Raw genomic sequence first — 24672 nt, forward strand, 5'->3', positions numbered from 1 at the left:
CACTGGTTTATTTTCCTATAGTGTTGCAGGGCCGCAGTTCACTACTTAGTGTTCTCAGGAGCACATCCCTGTGAGCTTGAGGGGTTGTCTATTGCAGATTACTTACCAAACCCGCTGGTTTTATACCTGTCGCAAAACTATGTGAAGACCAGCACGGTATACACGGAGTCTTAACATTTCTTAAATCTAGTCATGCATAAACTTCAGTCTTTCTTTGAAATGTTTTGATTTTTGAGGACGCTAAACGCAACTACAAAACGTAACTAAAGTAGGCTACTTTGGCTGCCCGGTCAGAATTCCACGCTAGCCTAAGCCCACAGCAAAGCCTAATTACTTGTATGAGATGGGTAATTCCAAGTTCAACTCTTGTGGTTTCAGAACGATCAATTTAATGCATGGTTGAAGCCGGTGGATGGAAACAAATATAGGGTTTGGGACACAGATGTTGAAGAGGGAAGCGTTTGTAAACATTGCGGTGGAAGTGCATGGAATGATAATGTTAAAGTCAAAAGATGCTTAAAGGCCACAAACACTTGAACAACTATACAAGAATCAACATAACGCCCCCAAAGGAGTGTTATGTGGGTAAAGTGGCCCCAATTGCCAAAAGGAGATCAATATGAGATCATACTATTATATACAGTAAGTATATTTGTCTGTGGTAGTAGTGTACTCAGAGCAATACAACTATAAAAAACATCCATCCATCCATTTTCTACTGCTTGTCCTTTGCTGGTGCGTGAGGTGGAGAAGTTTCATCTAGATCTAGTCAAACTCACTTCGACGCACAGCCAGGGCTCTGGAACCAGGACTTTGCTAATCCCGCCTTTTTCGGAAAGAGAGGTGGACAAATATTTTGTCTTATTTGAGCGTTTAACATTATAATGTTCGAAATAGCTCAATAGTACATGAAAATGGGATGTATTAATGTGAATCTAAAATCAAGTGGTTCCACAATAGTTCATGAAATACAGGCACCGAAACTGGATGAATTGTGTGCCTTTTTTCTAAACCATGTGACATTATTTTACAGTGTGTGTGGGCATTAAAACAGATTGTTTTGTTTTTCCCACTCGTCCGTCACAAATTCAGATTAACCTGTATTCTTATGACAGACAATCCCAGATGTAATTCATCCACAGCATGACCTTTACAGATTATGTGTGTTTCTATAAAGTAGACTAACTTTCACTCAGCCAAGAAGATTAAGAGTATCAGTTCCAAGTAGTTTAAGGCGGTCTAATTACACATGTGCACTAAAAGCGTATGCCATGACAATGGTAGGTGAAAGGGCAATAACCTCCCCAAAAAAGTACCCGAACAGAAGCAGAATTTACAACATTTGATGACAAAGACACTTATTATAGACTGTAAGCCCTAAAACTAAAGCCCCTTTGAATGTTTACTTGAACACAGAATATTAAAGCAACCGCTGAAAACAAATTCACCATTCATTTTGCACTGTAGTGATAGTACAGTGTCAGTGATGATTAATGTGGCAAGATGTCCATGTTCTGACCACATCTTCACATAGATTAAATTGTGTTAAGGTCATATAAGTGCACATTTTTGTAATGTTTAACTATTGTAAATGTTGTTAATTGAAGTCCAACATACAGTTTTTCTCAAAGAGTAGGTATACAACATATAAACATACAAACTCAGTGACATCAAAGTAGAGCACATCGTTGTGCCTTTGTTTGGAATGAAACAGAAGAGCTGTTGTATGCACAGATAAAAGGGCAAAAAATAAAGGCACTTCTTATTGTCAGTCTACTCTATTGTCAGGTTTGGGTGGAGATAAGCACACTCACTACCTTAACACTCCCATCTGCTAGACAAGAGGATAATAGCAGACTTTGTCTAGAGGAACTACAACTGATGAAAACTGAGACTTAATGACAGAAAAGACAGCTGAGATGTTGATAATATAAGAGCAGTGTGTGAAGGATTAGAATTATTGTTTGGGTTTTGGTCTAACAAAAGAACAGAAATAGATTAAAGAGCTGGTCACCTGAAGTCGCAATACAGACATGTATCAGTCCAAATTGTCACGTCCTGTCAACGGGAGAGGACACAAAAGGTTTTTTTTTAGTATTTTAAAGTTTTCTTGACCACTTACTGTGATCACAGCTACAGAAGAGTTTGTAGACATCTTTTGCTGATAGCTCAAGGAACGGAGGGAGGCAAAAATTTGCTGAAAAAAGCGAATGGGAAGCGCCACTAGCCTTTCAGCTGACAGCTCCATTGCAATTCACAAAGTGATTTCATTTAAAGAGTTGACAACTCCAATTGAGCGCTGATCTGCGCAAGGTATGTTATTGTTGAAATATGCAAGTTAAAAGTGCCGCAAGTCGCCAAAGGAGCAACCACCGTCAGCGAGCTGCTATAGCAACGATGTCGAAACCCAAGCTACGTAACCAATCAGAAAGCCCGGAACCTTCTGTCTCATCAAATGAGTTTCTGAAAACAGAATACGAATAGAAGCAGGACATTACATTGGTCATACAAAAACTTAAAACCTAAATTTAAAAATAGACAAAACAGACAATTTGCAGTCAATCATGAAATCAGATCAGATCAAAAAGCAGAGATGGCATATATAGAAAGACTACAAACCCAAAATAACAGCTTTGAAAGGAAACTTTGTGATCTCAGAGATAATGTGATGAATCTCACAAAGGAGCAAACAGAAATGTGACAAGAATAAAGGTCTTCTGAGAGAAAAATATAACAATGTATCAAGAGATGAAGGTTCTGCTACAAGAAAGCATCGCTCTGAAGAACATCATAAATTATATGGATCAGGATTAACAAATTGATACAATCGTGACAGGGATGCAATTCCGAGATCTTACACCAGAGCTGTAGATAATAGAGGAGAACCAGATGAAATTGATGTCACCTCAGCAGAGTAACAAGTGGTCAACTTTCTGCAATCAAAGTAAATTGATGTCATTAATAACACAATGGACACATGCATTCCACTGAATGGAAAAAACAACAACACCTCTGGAGTGATCCTCGTGAAGCTTGCCAGGAAATCAAAAATTGCACTGCTGAAAAAGCGAAAGAAGGGTACAAATGTGTACATGAGTACCTCACTAAACACAATGCTGATATCACCAAGCCGGGAACAATTCTGGGAACTTGAGAGCGCCAACTGCAAAATCTAAAAGTCTCCGTCTAGCTGAATTGAGGTCCAGAGTAAAATTATTTTTTTGTCAAGGACATCAAGGATTCATACAAGCATTAATGTTCACAGCGCTTTGACAGCAACAACGATAATGGGAGTCTGACAGAAAACAAACATCTACATTCAACATCAACACTACTACATTCCAAGGGATTACTGAAAAAGACTACCGGTACTTGGATTTGTCAAGTGTTGAAATGTTTGAGAATTGGAATAAGGAAATATATATATATATATATATATATATATATATATATATATATATATATATATATATATATATATATATATATATATATATATATATATACATATACATATATACATATATACATATATATATATATATACATATATACATATATATATATACACATATATACATATATATATATATATATATATATATACATATATATATATATATATATATATATATATATATATACACATATATACATATATATATATATATATATATACATATATATATATATATATATATATATATATATATATATACACATATATACATATATATATATATATATATATATATATATATATACATATATATATATATATATATATATATATATGTGTGTGTGTGTGTGTGTGTGTGTGTATATATTAGGGGTGTAACGGTACGTGTTTTGTATTGGAACCGTTTCGGTACGGGGGTTTCGGTTCGGTACGGGGGTGTACCGAACGAGTTTCTAAGCTAAAGTCTAAACAAGCTGCTTTGCTTCTTCTGCCTCTGTCTCAGCACCCAGCATTGTCCCACCCACACAACCATCTGATTGGTTACAAACAGAGCGGTAACAGCCAATCAGCAGTGTGTATTCAGAGCGCATGTCGCTATCGCAGTTGCGCTGCTAACAGGTAAGCATCAGGCAGCTGACTCTCCCCAAATTATAATAAACACCTCCCAGTCAACTACTAGTAACATCACTATTAGCCCGTTGACCTTCTAGAAATATAAAAAGGCAGCTCAGCTCGCTCGCAGTCCTGGCTTGAGGTGAAGGCTAATTCGCTTTTAGCGTAACGTTAGCTCATTTTGCGGTGTGTGTGTGTGTGTGTGTGTGTGTGTGTGTGTGTGTGTGTGTGTGTGTGTGTGTGTGTGTGTGTGCATGTGTTACGGACAGCAAAGCCCTGTCTGTTATTTCACTTTACCTTTTTCTGTGTTGATTGAGCTGTGTTGAAGCAGCAAAAAAGGACATTATGTTAAATGAAGAGTTTCTGTCTCTGATAGTTGATATAATAATGTAACTGCATCATTAAGCCTACATGAACTCCATGGTGTTCAGGGATGAATAGTCTCTCCTATTGCAATTGTACCATTTTTTCAGCTATAGTTACATTAATCATTAGTAATGCAGCAGCCTAGTTTCCCTAGGGTCCCTGCTATCACATGTTGATAAAAATGTAACATTTACATAATAAAAATCAACTACAGGCTTCCCAAATGCGGGAGATCTTAACGAGGCAGGGGGGTCTTCCAGCTCTGGCTTTTACATGTTGTCCTAGCCCGGTCGCTGCTAGCATGTGTACTCGTTCGGTACACCTCCGAACCAAAACCCACGTACCGAAACGGTTCAATACAAATACATGTACCGTTACACCCCTAATATATATATATATATGTATATATATATATATGCACATATATATATATATATATATATATATATATATATATATATATATATATATATATATACACACATATATATATACACAGTATATACATACATATATATATATATATATATATACACATATACATACATATATATATATGTATATATATATATATATATATATATATATATAACTATATATACATATACATATACACTAGAGATGTGTATATATATATATATATATATATATATATATATATATATATATATATATATATATATATGTATATATATATATATATATATATATATATATATATATATATATATATATATATATATAAACTATTGACATCGTGAGAGGAAAAGAACCATCCGGATTGTTATAGGCGCAAAGTTGAAAAGCCAGCATCTGTGATGGTATGGGGGTGTATTAGTGCCCAAGACATGGGTAACTTACACATCTGTGAAGGCGCCATTAATGCTGAAAGGTACATACAGGTTTTGGAGCAACATATGTTGTATGTATAAGTTTGAACATCAAATATCTTGTCTTTGTAGTGCATTAAATTGAATATGGGTTGAAAAGGATTTGCAAATCATTGTATTCCGTTTATATTTACATCTAACACAATTTCCCAACTCATATAATAATATAATATATATCAATACAGTCTGCAAGGGATACAGTCCGTAAGCACACATAATTGTGCGTGCTGCTGGTCCACTAATAGTACTAACCTTTAACAGTTAATTTTACTCATTTTCATTATTAACTAGTTTCTATGTAACTGTTTTTATATTGTTTTACTTTCTTTTTTATAAGGACCTTATCTTCACCATACCTAATCGTCCAAATTAAGCATAATAATGTGTTAATTCCACGACTGTATATATCAGTATCGGTTGATATCGGTATCGGTAATTAAGAGTTGGACAATATCGGAATATCGGCAAAAAAGCCATTATCGGACATCCCTAATATATACATATACATATATATATATACATATACATATATATACATACATATATATACATAAACAGATACATATATATACATACATATATATATATACACATACATACATACATTTTATATATATATATATATATATACATATATACATAAAATTATCTGAAAAACAAGTCACCATCAAGAAGCAGTTATATTTCCTAATTAACGCTCAATGGCCTATCATCACAGACAGAAGATAATTAGTTAAAGTTAAAAAAAAGTTAGAGTTAAATGTGGTGAAATTTGTCCTCTGCATTTGACCCATCCCCTTGTTTACCCCCTGGGAGGTGAGGGCAGCAGTGGGCAAAAGCGGTGCCGCGCCCGGGAATCATTTTGGTGATTTAACCCCCAATTCCAACCCTTGATGCTGAGTGCCAAGCAGGGAGGTAATGGGTCCCATTTTTATAGTCTTTGGTATGACTCGGCCGGAGTTTGAACTCACAACCTACCGATCTCAGGGCGGACACTCTAACCACAAGGCTACTGAGTAGGTGAGAAAAGGCCCTGGTTTACAACCTTAGTCATGCATTTGGGAGGTGGAACAAGCAAACAAAGAGTGTTCAAAATGGTGACAGCGGAAACGTTTGATCAGACATGTATTGTACAGCTATCAGACAATAGTAGTTGCTGTAAATGAGGCTCAGTTTTCTCATGTCAGATTACAGTGAAACATCACTGCATGGTCTGGTTTCCTAGTTATTAGGCAGCATAGTAGCATAAAATGTGATTGGGGGGTAGGCTGAACAAACTGTTCTGTGTTGTGTGTTTTGTGAATGTCCATGCGAGGTGAAGAACTAAGATCTAGTGGGAGGAAACCTAGAAATTTGATGATGTTCCTTCAGTAGTAAAGAGGAAATGCTAACACTACACAAAAGATTTGAGAACAAACAGAAGACAAAGACATACTTCCTTCTAGTAGGTTGAAAATGAAATTAGCAAAGAGTATAACCCAGGAGACTGGCACACAAAGTACCCAAGAGCGTCTGATTTAAGATGCTTTGTTAAAAAAAAAAAAATTTTTTTTAAAAACTAGAAAAGGTAAAGGCAACAGAAGATCAAAGGATGGGACTGAAGGAGAGAAGATAAATAGATTTTCGATACTTCTTTTGCTACTAATCTTTTCAGAGCATAGTTTTAACAATACCATTTGACCACACAATTACACAGCAGTTATCCCCACCACAACCAACCTTACTAACTCCATAAAACTCTACTCTGACCTATTCATAACCACATAATCCTAACCCAAACCCCAATAGTAAGTTATAAATCCCAACACTAAACCAGGACTTTGCTGTAGTGACTGACGGGTTATGTCAAATGGTATGGCATTAATCTGATTGTGTTTTTGTTGTAACATGCAAATGACCCCAAACACACCTCCAAGATAACTACCTAACTAAGGAAGCTGAAGGTAAAGAGCTTTCAAATGTCTATTCTTGGTGTTGGATTGTATCAAATAAATGTCCCCAAAAAATGCGACTTATACTCCAGTGCGACGTATATATGTATTTTTCCTTCTTTATTGTGCATTTTCGCCCGGTGCGACGTATACTCCGGAGCGACTTATAGTCCGAAAGACACGGTTGTGGTTCAGTGTCTTGCTCAGGGACATCTCGATTCCTGCAGGCCAGGAACGAAATGGTAACCCTAAGGTGGTCACTCTACTCACTGAGCCATGCCTCCCCTTAGTGCAAGTGTGCTACTTACATTTGTGACTAAAAATAGATGTGTCAATTTAAAATGTGTATAGAAGCACTTGTGAGAGTTACACAAGTCACAATAAAGACCAGTGCTGGGAACTATTTGCAGTCGAGCTGCCAGTGTCAAAAACAACATCCTATTATTACCCTATTATTTTTGACACCATCTAAAAATTAAAAAAAATGGTGGTCTTAATAACAAAGCCTTAAGCCACGGACACCTACACTCTGTTGCACATACAGGGAGGGATGTACTCATATTTGAAAGCTCCCAGGTCAAAACAATTTGTTGCTATTCCTAAATGGTTATATATACAGTACATTGAGATTCATGATAGTTGGAAATAATCCCACTTTAAAATAACATGCACACTTTTGTAAGAATATATGCTAAAATTGATTACATTCCAACATTCTTCGTCATTTTAGTCAATTAAATATTTATCAGGCAGTCAATCACACTTGTGGCTTTCCAAAAGCTGGCTAAAAACAGCCACATGTAAAATACATCTTGATTCTCATCCATTGGAAATGTTCTATTTGTTGCAAGTGGGATGAGGGGGTGGAGAGAACAACATGATGGACAACATCTGATAATTTTTAGGGATTTAGGGATGTAACAATATGGAATTGTATATCAGTTTTTGTGACCAAAATTGTCACAGTTATCATTCCTATCACGATATTTTTGGAATTACTCAAAAATTACTTACCCACACAATGAAATATTTAACCATGGTTTACTTAAAAAGCCACGTTAAAGTTATTTGAGTCTTAAAATAGATTTATTTTGTTCCGAATTATTTAACAAAGGTTTTCTTGTTTTTATGTTTATGTGGTTTGATGTTAATGTTTCCCATGATTATAAACACACTGTCTGTGCCTGAAAGCGGATTGGGAGAAAATGAGGAAGTGTTGTGTGTAAGGGAAGCAGGGAAAGAAAGTGTTGTCACGGGAAGTAAAATCTGTTGGAATCGTGCAGTTTGTGAGCATAAGATTGCCAATAAACTTTAAAAATAGAGTCAGACATTGTGTGACTTAGGGCTGGGCAATATAGCCTTTCATTAATATTTCAATATTTTTAGGCCATGTCACAATGCACGATATATATCTCGATATTTTGCCTTAGCCTTGAATTAACACTTGATGCCTATAATCACACCATTATGATGATTCTATGTGTCTACATTAAAACATTCTTGTTCATACTGCATTAATATATGCTCGTTTTAAACTTTCATGCAGAGAGGGAAATCACAACTAAGTCCATTTACCAAAACTGTATTTATTAAACAGTTATTAAGCAGTGGCACAAACATTCATGTCATTTCAAAACAGAAAGTGCAAGATTGTCAGACATTTTAAAACAAGCTATTTTGAGCATTATGTCACTAAGATGACATATCAAAACAATACTAAATTAAAGTGTACTTTTTGTACAGACCGACTGCGGATGGATGTTAGCTGCTAGCTAGCTAGCTAGCCATGTCTTAAAGCACCTCTTCCTGAGGGCATTTTAGTGTTAAAGCTTAACCTTCGTTAGTTTTTAGGGCAAAATGCGTCCAATGTACCATTTCTGCCTACACACCTTGTCTGCTTATAAGTACTGTGTTGGTTTTATAAACAGAGGAGCATGTTCGGCAGCGAACAATCAAAATGTCAAAGTGATGATGCGCCGCCAAGCCCGTTAAAAATTTAAAAATGGGGAACGGGTACTTTTCAAACAGTATAGTACTGTTTTTGATTCATTAGTACCGCGATACTATACTAATACCGGTATACCGTACAACCCTAATATGTACATATGTGTATATATACATATATACACATATATATATATATATACAAATATACACACAGTTATCACATGTTGGCCCTGTGATGAGGTGGCGACTTGTCCAGGGTGTACGCCGCCTTCCGCCTGAATGCAGCTGAGATAGGCTCCAGCACCCTCTTCACTACTGTGGTATGCTGGGTAATGGAGTTCTTATGCTACGTAGCTCATAACATCACTATATATCTGCCTTAGGCCATCTGGAAGGCCTTACTGAAGTATTGAAAAGTATCGGTATACATTTTGGTACCGGTACTAAATTATTGGTATCGGTACAACCCTAATATATATATATATATATATATATATATATATATATATATATACATACATACACACACACACATGGTGTGTATGTATAGACCTACTGACCTACTCAGCGGCCTAGTGGTTAGAGTGTCCGCCCTGAGATCGGTAGGTTGTGAGTTCAAACCCCGGCCGAGTCATACCAAAGACTATAAAAATGGGACCCATTACCTCCCTGCTTGGCACTCAGCATCAAGGGTTGGAATTGGGGGTTAAATCACCAAAAATGATTCCCGGGCGCGGCGCCGCTGCTGCCCACTGCTCCCCTCACCTCCCAGGGGGTGATCAAGGGGATGGGTCAAATGCAGAGGACAAATTTCACCACACCTAGTGTGTGTGTGACAATCATTGGTACTTTAACTTTAACTTTAACATGTATAGATATATACACAGATAAGTATACACACACATATATACGCACACATATATAAACATATATATATATATATATATATATATATATATATATATATATATATATATATATATATATATATATATATATATATATATATATATATATATATATATATATATATATATATATCTCACAATCATATATACATATACAAACATTTATATACATATGTATACCGTATACACATTCATCCATCCATTCATCCATTTTCTATCGCTTGTCCCTTTTGAGGTCGCGGCGGGTGCTGGAGCCTATCTCAGCTGCATTCGGGCGGAAGGCGGGGTACACCCTGGACAAGTCGCCACCTCATCGCAGGGCCAACACAGATAGACAGACAACATTCACACTCACATTCACACAATAGGGTCAAGTTAGTGTTGCCAATCAGCCCATCCCCAGGTGCATGTCTTTAGAGGTTGGAGGAAGCCGGAGTACCCGGAGGGAACCCACGCAGTCATGGGGAGAACATGCAAACTATACACATTCATATGTATATTATATATATATATATACACATATATATCAGTGGTGTGCCGTCAGGGCCAGCAAGGCCTTCTCTGCTGGCCTAACATAACCAGAAATCATGATCAGAATTAAAGATAAAATTAATTTTTGATTTACTTTCCCTAAATATCTAAAAGTATTTATATTCTCTTCATGTCATATTATGCTCCTTCCAGCGCTGTTGTTTTTAAGTTATAGAGTTTTTATACAATCAGAATTCAGCTAGCTTATGTTGCCATGCTGTACCAAATCTGCCTAGAGTCTTCAGAATAAACAATGCGGGAGTCTATGCACTGTAAGTGAACGGACGCAAACATTTGACAGATAGTTGCGATAGCCAATCAGATCACGAGTTGTTGTGAGTAAGGCCTTCCAAATGAAGGCAGATATATAGTGATGTTATGAGCTAAGTAACATAAGAACTCCATTACCCAGCATGCCACAGTAGTTAAGAGCATGCGCAGTAGCCCCGTTTAGGTTGTTGAATGTAGACATGCAGCGGGATGTTTTTGATGAGCACCTGTGGAGTAAACTTTAAGAAGTCAGCCAACCACCTCATCTGGCTCCTCTCGATGTGGAGGAGTAGCGGCTTTACTTTGAGTTCCTCCCCTTTACTTTGAGCTTCTCACCCTATCTCTAAGGGAGAGCCCCGCCACCCGGCGGAGGATACTAATTTCGGCCGCTTGTACCAGTGATCTTGTCCTTTCGGTCATAACCCAAAGCTTATGACCATAGTCATAGGTGAGGATGGGAACGTAGATCGACCGGTAAATTGAGAGCTTTGCCTTCCGGCTCAGCTCCTTCTTCACCACAATGGATCGATACAGCGTCCGCATTACTGAAGACGCCTCACCGATCCGCCTGTCGATCTCACAATCTACTCTTCCCTCACTCGTGAACAAGACTCCGAGGTACTTGAACTCCTCCACTTGGGGCAGGGTCAACACATATATTTGCAAGGCCATTTTCAAGAAGAATATTTAAAGAGAAACTACATCTTGTGAGATGATGTTGACCAACCTCGGAAGATAGCTCAGCTGTCCCGGCGATGAATTGTGAGTTCAGATATGTTATTTATTTATTTTTTCACGTTTAATATGTTTTTGGCCATTTTAATTCTGACAGTACCACATAAGATATGTTTTAATTGCTGATGCAGGTTTATTGATTTTTAAATGCGCCAGAAAATAACCCTTTTGTACAATGCCCAGTAGTGCATAAATGTGTTTCTGTATAGTATTTCTCCAGCAATGGTCATGTGGGGACATCAATGAGGGTATTTTGAGAGGTAATCATTGAAGTCGGACATCACTGAAGGACTAGGTGGGAAACGCACGGCCCACCACTGATATATATATATATATATATTTATATATATATATATATATATATATATATATGCATAAAGTTTTCCCTATGTGTATCTGATCGTGGCTAAATTAAAGCCGCCACACCTTAAAAATAGGATTTTTTTTTTTACATAGAAAAAAATTAAAGTACAAAACCTAAAACCAGTGAAGTTGGCACATTGTGTAAATCGTAAATAAAAGCAGAATACAATGATTTGCAAATCTTTTTCAACCTATATTCAATTGAATAGACTGCAAAGTTTGAACTGAGAATAGTATTTTTTTTGTAAATAATCATTAACTTAGAATTTATTGGCAGAAACACATTGCAAAAAAGTGGATAAATACCCAATTTTGTCCTGACCAGGGATAGTGAGCCAATGAAAAAGAGTGATCAAAAGGGGGTCGCCGGGCTTTCGTATTATGATTGGATGACCTGTCAGGGCTGAATCACTTTTTGATTGACAGCAAAATGAGCAAATCAACAATTTTAAAATATAAAACACTGCCAAAGCATTGTTAAACTTTCATTCCGTTATTGCTGTTGATATGGAGACATTCACACTATATTATTCTGCACCAAAATTGATATATTTATTATTATTCTTTCATAGCATTTTTCATCCACCTCTAACTCCCAAACTGTTCATCCGATTAAACCCGTTCAAGAGTCAAAATGTTCAGTGCTTTCAGGACATGCAGGTCATTCAACAAATGTTCCCCAATATTACTGGTTTTACAGTACATCATAATTTTCATATATATATATATATATTAGGGGTGTAACGGTACACAAAAATTTCGGTTCGGTACGTACCTCGGTTTAGAGGTCACGGTTTGGTTCATTTTCGGTACAGTAAGAAAACAACAAAATAAATGTTTTGGTTATTTATTTACCAAATTTGTAAAAACAATGGCTTTATCCTTTTAACATTGGGAACACTATAATAATTCTGCCCACGTTAATCAACATTAAACTGCCTCAAGTTGTTGCTCAGATTAAATAAAATGACAAAACTTTTCTTCTACGTATAACAAGTGCAACATTAAACAGTTTAAAGTCAACTTATCATGCTTAATTTATTACAACATTTGGGAAGCCTGTAGTTGATTTTTGTTATGTAAATGTTATATTTTTAGCAACATGTGATAGCAGGGACCCTGCCATTCAAAACTAGGCTGCTGCATTTCTAATGATTAATGTAAAAAATGGTACAATAGCAATAGGAGAGACTATTCATCCCTGAACACCATGGAGTTCATGTAGGCTTAATGATGCAGTTACATTATTATATCAACAGAAGAGACAGAAACTCTTCATTTAACATAATGCATACCTGCCAACTTTTGAAATCAGAAAAACCTAGTAGCCAGGGTCCAGGGGCCGCAGGCCCCGGTAGGTCCAGGACAAAGTCCTGGTGGGGGGTTCAGGGGGGCGACGCAAAATGATTGATTGCATTCAGACAGGTTCAAATGTTGCTAAAACCATCACTTTTCTATCAGTCACAGTGACTTTTCAAAACAAAAATATTACAGCAAAAATCATATGGGTTGATTGACATGTTTATTCTGTAAACTAACTTCAATAGTTTGAAATTATTTTGACAGTTAATGCCAGTTATCCTGTCAACCTTTCACAAGACTTCAATTTGTTAATTGAAAGTATAAACACTTTTTACAGTAAACAAATGGTAAAACAGTACTAAACAATTCCATTAAAAAAAAAATTGGTGTCATGATTAACTTTCTGTCCAAGCTTGTATAATCTACTGCCTTGTTCAATTGTAAAAAATATTCTGTGCCTAAAATTCACATTTCTATCACAATTATCATACTGTAAACATGGTAAGCTAACTTCATTAAAATTAATAGTCCTGTCAATAGCATGGAATTACAATTCAAATGTAGTTTTTTTGTAAGCCTATCAAAAGAATTCAAAATATGAAAAATTAATGAAAATTAATTTAAGCCATCAGACACTTGAAAAGTGGCACATCACATCTCTAATGTAATCATTTTAACTTTTCAACAGAAATAGCACTGCAAAAATATTAAGGACATACTTCTGTATTTTGGTAGTTATGCTGTCAACATTTAACAAGATTTCTTCAACTTGGACTTGAAAGCATAAATAGTATAAACACTTTTAACAGTATAACAGTACTAAACAATTCCAATAGATAACATTGGTGTCATTACCTTTTTGTGGCTAAAATCCAAATTTACGTTGAAAGTTTTCCACTTGTATCGCTAGCAACGGCATTAGACTTGTGTTTTTTTGTCCCAACGTGGTCTTTTACATCGCTAATTCCTCCGTGTCCGATCGAAAAATCTTGTCTGCACAAGGTGCAATTCGCGTAGTTTTCACCCTTTTTGGAACGGATAATTATTCCCGGATAGGCTTTTGAATATTCTTCACGGAATGACTGCCGTTTTCTTTTCGGTTTAAGACTCGTTTGCGATTTTTCTCCGGCTGATTCCATGATCGTTCGCTCGTTTGGAAACAATGACAACTGGTGCCTCGTGCTTGGCAGCGGTGCTATATAGACTCGCGCATGGCATTCGAAATGGCTTGATAGGAAGTTACGGGAAGCAGTATCGATTGTCATTGTTGTTACGCGATTTTGTGAATAAAACTTTCAAAAAAATTTTTTTTTAATTAATGAAAAACCGTATTTTTTATCACTGCAACCGTAACCCGGAATAGGTTGATGAAAACCGTACTAATTACGGGAAAACCGGAGTAGTTGGCAGGTATGCATAATGTCCTTTTTTGCTGCTTCAACACAGCTCAATCAACACAGAAAAAGGTAAAGTGAAATAACAGACAGACAGGGCTTTGCTGTCCGTAACACACACACACACACACACACACACACACACACACACACACACACACACACACACACACATCGCAAAATGAGCTAACGTTACGCTAAAAGCGAATTAGCCTTCACCTCAAGCCAGGACTGTGAGCAAGCTGAACTGCCTTTTATATTTCTAGAAGGTCAACGGGCTCAGAGTGATGTTACTAGTAGTTGACTGGGAGGTATTTATTATAATTTGGGGAGAGTCCGCGGCCTGATGCTTACCTGCTAAACGCTAAGCACTGACTACATGCGCTCTGAATACGTACTGCTGATTGGCTGTTACTGCTCTGTTTGTAACCAATCAGATGGTTGTGTAGGTGGGACAATGCTGGGTGCTGTGTAGAGGACTGACAGAGACAGAGGCAGAAGGAAGCGGAGGCGGCTACTTAATATGTTTGTGTGGAAACTCGTTCGGTACACCTCCAAACCGAACCCCCCGTACCGAAACGGTTCAATACAAATACACATACCGTTACACCCCTAATACATACATACATACATACATACATATATATATATATATATATATATATATATATATATATATATATATATATATATATACACACACACACAGTATATACTGTAGATGAACTTTGTCTAGCCCCTGGCTTTAGGGGTGTCTTTGTGCTTGTCAGAGCTTATATCTACCATCAGAGTCAATGTGCTTGGTTCCTAGCGATTGACGCTATATGCTACTGAGCTGTATTCTGTTCACAGTGCACACAACGGCATTACACAGAGTCAGACTTTTATTTTGGCTGTCTTCAATGCCGCTTTGATCATGAGCTTAAACACATTCACAAAAAACATTTTTAAATTGAGTCAGGAAGCCGGTAGACGGGTTCAATTTCCATTACTCTTCCGCACAATCCGGAAGAGTTGGCAACTATAGGATAATACTCAGCGTCTGGAGTTTTACCGCGGTTTATCATTAATACTTGTAATCATTAACGTACATCCCTAATACCTACAGGAGGAAAGAATGGCAGAATTTGTTTTCTCACAAAACACTCTTCTGGGAAAACGTGAATATAAGTTTAAGACTGCAGTCAATGGGTAAAAGCGGCTTTTGAGACAAAGGCCACATTGTGTTATTACCCTGAGAACACCAACATTTCCACATCTCATTAACAGCTGCTCAGCATCAAAACAATGTATCAGCACAGACAGTGCCTGCGCTAAAAGTCATAACAGCTTTCACTGTCATAAACCTTCCTATTTGATAGTAAATAACAGAATGATTGAAAAATAAATAAAATGTGTTCAGTTCCTCAGAGGTAAGAAATGGGATTACGAACTGGAAATAAAAAATGCTGCACTTCAGGCAAGGCAAGGAAATGTACGAAAATAAAATATAAAACAAATATCGACTGTTAAAACCGTTGCACTTGTCTGCATTGTTGCACTTTCCTGAATAGAAATGCCATAGAGTATGGGTGTCTAAAGTGCCTGCCAAATAGAGACATTAAGTTGATCATATGTGTGAATGATTTGTCTGTATGTGCCCTGTGATTGACTAACAACCAGTACAGGGTGTACTATGCCTCCTTTAGGAGGATTACTCTCCAGTTTAACCATGACCCAAATGAGAACCTGCAGTAGATTTTGTCACCAGGCAATTTGTCCTGTTCCTTTAGGAAAGTACTCCTTATCTCAACTATTTATGCAGGTACAAAAACTAATCTGTGACAATTGTTAAAACTGTTACTGTTCACTTGTCTGCATCATTGCACTTCTCTAAAAAGAAATGCTCCTCGGTGACAAAATCTGACAAATGTATGTATGGGAAGACATACCGTACTGTTTATCATTATGATTTATCAATGACTTAAACCCAAGCTCGATCTCGTGCAGATAAGCAGCATATATTTTGCAATGAACTGATTTCCACAATACCATTTTAAAAATGTTCTACTCTTTCATGCATTCACCACATGACCACCTTGTTTAATCATCTCTATTATGATAAACAAAATCATGTCAGTACTGCGATATAATCACAAATATTCGAGCCCTAACTGTAAAAAGTAAAACATACAGTACATGTACAACTTCAGGCCAATGGAACCTCAGGAGGCCTAAATATGTATGCAAGTACAGCAAACATATATTGTACATGCATACACACTCAAAACTAATTTACTTCCGCTAAATTACATACATGCCATCCATGGTTCTTGCCCGGAAAAGGGTGGAGTGCCATCTCCGGGTTGGGGAGAGACCCTGCCCCAAGTGGAGGAGTTCAAGTACCTCGGAGTCTTGTTCACGAGTGAGGGAAGAGTGGATTGTGAGATCGACAGGCGGATCGGTGCGGCGTCTTCAGTAATGCGGACGCTGTATCGATCCATTGTGGTGAAGAAGGAGCTGAGCCGGAAGGCAAAGCTCTCAATTTACCGGTGGATCTACGTTCCCATCCTAACCTATGACAATGGTCATGAGCTTTGGGTTATGACCGAAAGGACAAGATCACGGGTACAAGCGGCCGAAATTAGTATCCTCCGCCGGGTGGCGGGGCTCTCCCTTAGAGATAGAGTGAGAAGCTCTGCCATCCGGAAGGAACTCAAAGTAAAGCCGCTACTCCTCCACATCGAGAGGAGCCAGATGAGGTGGTTTGGGCATCTGGTCAGGATGCCATCCGAACGCCTCCCTAGAATGGTGTTTAGGGCACGTCCGACCGGCAAGAGGCCACGGAGAAGACCCAGGACACGTTGGGAAGACTATGTCTACCGGCTGGCCTGGGAACGCCTCGGGATCCCTCGGGAAGAGCTGGACGAAGTGGCTGGGGAGAGGGAAGTCTGGGCTTCCCTGCTTAGGCTGCTGCCCCCGCGACCCGACCTCGGATAAGCGGAAGAAGATGGATGGATTAATTACATACGCTTGCGATTCCATCATTAATTAATTACACGATGACTCGTCCATAACGATTTCAGGCTGACTGCGACACTTTGACAAAACTCGCTACATCAACACATGCACATAGATTTCTGTGAGCCACACTTACGAATAGGGATGGGTACCTTTCACATTTTAACTGATATGGTACCAATTTCTGGTACCAGGGAATTGATACCAGTACGGTCTCAATTTTCAGTACATTTGTGTGTGTTAATAAATGTCACTTGTTTAATAATAACATCTCATTTGTAATGTGATATGCACCTGGGGATAGGTTGCTTGGCAACACTAAATTGGCCCTAGTGTGTGAATGTGAGTGTGAATATTGTCTGTCTATCTGTGTTGGATGGATTTTTTAATTATCCAATTACGATTATTGTGCTGTCTGTTCAGTTGTTGCATTTTGTTTTCTTATTACATTTCAGAGTCTTATTTGCAAGTACCTTTGCATACTTTGCATGCAGTTGTAATTCCAAGACGTTAAATGGCAATAGTATATAGACTACGGCAGCGTTTCTCAAAGTGTGGGGCGCGTCTCACTGGTGGGGAATAGAGACATGACAGGTGGGGCGCGAGGAACGGGAGGAAATTTCACTTAAAAAAATTTTTGTATTATTATATTCTTAGATTTTTTTTTTTACTATGCTTTCATTTTCTATACACACTGTACATCACTTTGTGATTCTGTCTGTGAAATCCGCTATATAAATACATGTAAATTACTTATTTTTCCTGTAGGCTTTAAATTTCTCGGTAGGAGCGAAAGTTTGACAGACATAGCAACAGTAACTAATGGGGGCGGGGCTAAGCGGAACAAACTTTCGCGCGGATGGGTAGCAGGCTAATGTGTGAACCACAATTACACAAAATGGATACATTTGTGACTCGCACCTCAAAGGTCGTCGAGCCAGAGCCTGCAGAGAAACAAAAATCTGACGGCCCTAATCAACCATAAAGCCAACCGAAAAGAAAATATGATGAAAGGTATCTTGCTCTTGGATTCACGGCAGCGGTGGTGGGGGCAGAGGAGAGACCCCTGTGTGTTCTGTGTCTAAAACCGCTAGCAGCAGACAGCATGAGACCCAACAAATTAAAGAGACACCTCGAGACCACACACCCCAATCACGTCAATAAGCCACTTGATTTCTTTCAAAGAAAACTGGCAGAGTACCGTCAACAGGAGAAGCGCATGGTAAAAGCTGCATCAGTAAACAGTAACGCTCAAATGGCTTCATATAGAGTTGCATACAGAATTGCACAATGCAAAAAACCACATGTTATGTCCTCGGTTTCATCTACATGCTTATTTAGGTGTTTTAATTTAATAATGATCAGGCAACACGTTTCAACTCAATGTCTCGGATCGCTCCCGTTTATTAACAACTTCGAGAGTCCAAACTCTCCCTCCCTCCCGTGACGTCACACACTGAACACATGCTACGGTGGCTCGGACAAGACAAAACAGTACATGACACCACACACAATTGCTGAGCAGCTCATTCTCCCCGCTGCAATAGACATGGTGTCAGTCATGCTTGACGAGACAAGCGCAGCAAAATTAAAAGCTGTCCCACTGTCAAACGACACAGTTGCGAGACGTATATGCGACATTGCAAGTGATCTTGAGGAACAACTCATAGACAAATTAAAAGAAAGTCATTTTGCTTTACAAGTGGACGAAGCTACTGACAGCAATAAAGACTGCCTGTTCATCGCATACGTCTGCTTTGTTAATGGCGAGTCGCTGTGCGAGGATTTGCTGTTTTGCAAATACATAAAAATAGAGCCACTGCTGATGAGCTGTTCATGATAATGGACAGTTTCCTCAAAGAACACGACCTTAAATGGGAAAACTGTGTGGGCTTTTGCTCTGATGGCGCACAGACCCTGGCAGGGTCAAGAAACGGGCTGCAGGCTCTAATAAAGAGGGTTGCGCCAAATGCGCATTGGACACACTGTGTCATTCACCGGGAAGCACTCGCGTCAAGGCAGCTCAGCCCCGAACTCAATGAGGTTTTAACAGATGTTGTGAGCGCGGTAAATTTGATCAAAACACGACCACTGAAAGCGTGACTGTTCTCTGCACTGTGTGAGGAAATGGGAGCTGATCATACAGCCGTGCTGTTTCACAGTGAAGCAAGGTGGCTCTCCCGGGGCAAAGTGCTGTCACTTGCCCTGTCTTGCCAAATGCATAACTCCTACATTTTTTTTTTTTTTTTTTTGCAAAGATTGCAAAGTGGCACTTTTATTTTATTTTTTATTGAACTTGATGCAAGTTATTTGATTTATTATTGAACTTGATGCAAGTTATAACACTTTTATTTGATTTATTATTGCACTTGATGCAAGTTATAACACTTTTATTTGATTTATTATTGAACTTGATGCAAGTTATAACACTTTTTTTGATTTATTATTGAACTTGATGAAAGTTATAACACTTTTGTTTTATTTATTATTGAACTTGATGTAAGCTTTTTTATTTATTATTGAACTTGATGCAAGTTATACCACAGCTGCACAGTTATTTTATTTATTATTGAACTTGATGTTATTTTATGTTATTGAATTTGAATGTATACAACTTGATGTTACTTGATGTTCAATAAATTTGAAAATGTTAAGCTTGGCATTAGCGTTCTGTTGGGTCGATGGGGGCAGGTGGGGCTTGAAAACTCCCCCTTGTCCAAAGTGGGGGATGACAAAAAAAGTTTGAGAACCACTGGACTACGGTGTGTTTCCTAGCTGGGAAGTAGTCTTTGCCATTATGCTGAATGTCTGTCTAGTTTTATGCTGTGCCTTGCAGAGTATTTAAACTGTAAGCATTGTACTTATTACACACGTTCTGTTTGGTTGTAACATGCCTCTGAGTGATAGTTTTCATTGACAAATGTGCAGGTGTTGAAATGGCCATGTAAAATCATTAATGCTAATCAGTAGCATGTATATTGCAAAAGCCAGTGTAAATTAGCATTAGGTTAGTGTCATGTTTGTCCTCAGACAGAAACCATAATAAAACAAAAAACTTTTTCCCCCCCACACCTTTTTCCATTTTCATACATTTTTTAAAAAGCTCCAGGGAGCCACTAGGACAGCGTTTAAGAGCTGCATGCGTCTCTAGAGCCGTGAGTTGCCGATCCCCGGTTAAAAACCAAACAAACACATATTATATCCCTTAAACTTCCCTTTTATTCTCTGCTGGAGGTTTTGGACCTCTCAGTTCTGTTGCTTGGCTCACACAAGCGGTAGAAGATGGATGGATGGCATTGACAACTTAGTTAAACATTAGGGCGTGCTAATAGTGTATTTATTAGATGAAAAGTGAACTTGTTAACCCTGGTTAAAGGCTGGTTTATCACAAAATTATTGCACAGTGTATATATATATGAATGTATTATTTGTATTAAAGAGGGAGCAATAATGTGTGAAATGAGATCTGTATAGCATATTCCAAAGGTGTTTTTCATAGAATGAACACTTTGCTTTCCTTACCTCGGTTGATATTAATATTGGCGCCTTTTGGTAATAAAATTGTGACGTCTGGAGTCAATCCTAAACTGCCAAAAAAAAGTTTCCACTCCATTTCCTCTTATATTGCCTGTGTTAGCCTGTCACAAATCACCATTGCAACACATCTCATTAAAGGCGACCTTTTGGTGCTGGAAGGATTCTGTACAACTGACTGATTCACCTGACTTCTGTCACTGACGTTATCACACCACCTTGTGGCCATAATGCAAATTGCCGGTCACATTATAGGTGCAAAGAAAAGGCATTGATTGAGCCTAAATTGTTTAACGTGTTCATTACATAGTAATCATGGTACCGTAATAGAAAACAAAATCCACTGATTGTATGCTGTTTAATTACTTGAATGGACATATATCTGTAAATGTACATTAGGAATGGGTGATATGGCCTAAACATTTATATTACAATATATATTGCAGCCTTTTGCAATTATAAATATCACAATATATTATTTGGCATATAGATAATGATAGAGCCATTTCAAAACGGGTTACAATGGCTCCTGAATTAGCTGCTGAATGAATGCGGTAACATACTGTGTCATTTCCAGTTGTATTATTTTCTTAAAACCTATAATCTACTTGAATTACTTTTGTAACATGCTTATATCTACAATTCTGTTAAAATGTAATAAACACTTATTCTTTCTTTGTCTTCTAATTAATATTAGTTTTGGGCAATACTACATATTTTGGTGTCGATCCATCCATTACCAAGTAGTTACAGGGTCAGAATTAACCATACCAATGCTCACACTTATCATTTTAAAGATCAATAAATGATTACATTTTTTAACTGTAATCAGACAAAATCACAGCATGTGTAATCATACCAAATAATATTTAAATTGTTTCCTTATTGTTTTTGATTACATACAAAATGTATCATTTTGTATAAGTTAGTAAAACTAACTTGACAAAAACTCAAATTACTATTGATTCTTATTTCCTGAGTTTGTAAACAGTAACAAAAACGACAAAATAATATTTTGTGATAATAAAAAATATTGATGTAAACACTTTAGTATCGAGCGTATACTGATACTATACTTGGTATTGTTACTGTCAATATTTGTATCGAGCCGCCCACCCCGTTTACATTCAAGAGCTCTAGCTTAGCTGTTATCCATGCAATTTTTGTATCCTCCAACGGTGTGTAGTGTAGCATGTTTAGCTTTTCTTTGTCCTCTAGTGATAATAATATTTGTAGGAAACAATTTATTTTCCGTAATGGAGGCGAGGATTAGCGATTTAGAAGGTGGACTGTGGAGGGACATTAGCCACTAACTTGCTAGCGAGGATGCGACATTGCGTTGAGGACGCGACATTGCGTTGAGGACGCGTTTGTTTGCTTGTTGCTGTCAAATTTGCGGGACACAGCTAGAATGTGTCATGGTGACAGTATGAAAAGTTATATCATCAGACACATTTATATTGTGTATATTGTACATCATCAACACTATTGCCAAGTTGGGCAATCAAACTGTAAATTACCTATTTATATACATTTATGGGTTTAGAAATACATTTTACATGTATTTCAAGGTTTTGTGCTCGGATGAGTTTTAACTTAAATTTCAAATGGTGCTAAAGCTTTTGGTTGTCTTTAACATGTTAAAAAAGTATGTTGGGTTTGCTACATATTTGACTGAAGATAACCAAAGTTGTCAAGTGACACTAAATAAATAAATGTAAAACAGGCCATGTAATCTTGTAATAGTATAATTGACAATCTACATTGGCCATTTTTCTAAGCTCGACTACTACTACCGGTTATACAAGTGAGCAAACTGACTATTATGTTTCCTTTAGAAGCACACAAACAGGGATGTAACGCTAAACGGTATAATGATAAACCATGGTAGAATTCCAGACGGTAAGCAATAGTTTAAATTTGTAATTACCGAAAAACGTAATTTATCTATGCATTTTGGGCAACACTGCTTATTTCCTAGAAACGGAAGTGCTGCAGCAACACATTCCAATGGGTTTTAAGCATATTATACCCCTTCCTCTTCAACTTTAGCTTGTGCATAACACTCTTAGTTTGTGTTTTATCAGCTAATGATTTAGATACTGTTAGTTACATTGAATGTATAGTTTATCGTAATAACATGAGTGTCAACTGTTAGTTGCTTCACTGAGACTGCATTTGTGTATGTGCACGTGCTCCTTGCATGTACGTGTGGACGAGACAGCTGTGAGGAACAAGCCCGAAAACTAAACAATTTCCTCCAGCCAATGAGCAATTTGTAATAATTAATAAATTATAAAACTTTTCAAAAATAGACAATTTAAAAATACATCCATCCATCCATTTTCTACTGCTTGTCCCTTTTGGGGGTCGCTGGAGCCTATCTCAGCTGCATTCGGGTGGTAGGCGGGGTACATAAACCACTAAACATGCTCATGGTGTTTTAGTTATATTTTTTTGTTTTGAAAAATATAACTGAGCTAGTTACAAACAGCCACTTTAGATATGGCAGCATTTTAATACACATGTTTATCACCTTAATATCTATGAAATGGTTACATATTCCATTGGGTGTAAATCAAAGACGAGCCTATTTTTTTAATTTGGGAGCACAAGGGTTCCAAATGGAAGAAGTCTGCCTAAAGTATGTTTACACATAGAAAACAAAAACTTACACCATTGGGATGCGGAATTGCACAGTGTCAGGAGGTTGCTCCTTTCCAGGCCTCACCAGCGTCAAGAACCAGTTTGGTCTGAATATTCGCAGCTGCGGGTTTCCCAACTGGTAGAGATGAAATCTGTAAAAAGAATAAGATACGCGTAAATGTTCTTTGCGTATTTGTACTCTTCAAAGAAAATAAATAAGGTGTAATATTTTGTTTTCAATCATCGCCATTTAAATGTGCTCTAATACTAGTGTGAACTCCAGGGTTTCCCCTAGATGTAATTGATCATGGCGGTCTGCCAAGGCAAAATATAAGCTGCCACACATAAAAAATTAGGGGGGAGGTGTTTAACGTGAAAACACATTTTAGTAATATATAGTATGAATGGATATATGTAGCATATTATTTGTGCACTATAGACTAGTGATGCACTGAAAATTTGGCCACAGAAAAAAGACTGCTCACCAGCAGGTTTATACATTTTGCTTACAATAAATAATTAGAGAAATATATCATTTGTGGGGAATTTGTTCGTATAATTTGTTGCACACCAACTTTTTTTAAATTAAACATATAAATTAATCGAAAAAATAATCGATAGATTAGTCGATTCGAGAAATAATCATTTGATGCAGCCCTAATACCGATATTGATCCAATACAATATCATCAGGAATGATATATATTTTTATTATTTTGTGTGGAATGTTAGAAAAGGTTTGCTCAAGTGAAAATACTCAAAAGAGTGAACAATAGTAGGCATG

At 37.3% G+C, this 24672-nt stretch overlaps 1 protein-coding gene across 1 annotated transcript in view; it reads right to left on the reverse strand.

The window, feature by feature from the left end:
• The window catches only part of mrpl23 (mitochondrial ribosomal protein L23), an 89706-nt gene that overhangs the window by 59253 nt on the left and 5781 nt on the right, over positions 1-24672 (reverse strand). The window contains exon 2 of the mRNA XM_061970014.1: positions 23919-24041. Within this exon, the coding sequence (XP_061825998.1) occupies positions 23919-24041 (123 nt within the window). The remainder of the gene's footprint in view (positions 1-23918; positions 24042-24672) is intronic.

Source organism: Nerophis lumbriciformis, linkage group LG10 (assembly GCF_033978685.3).
Source record: "Nerophis lumbriciformis linkage group LG10, RoL_Nlum_v2.1, whole genome shotgun sequence".
In the NCBI taxonomy this organism is placed as follows: domain Eukaryota; kingdom Metazoa; phylum Chordata; class Actinopteri; order Syngnathiformes; family Syngnathidae; genus Nerophis; species Nerophis lumbriciformis.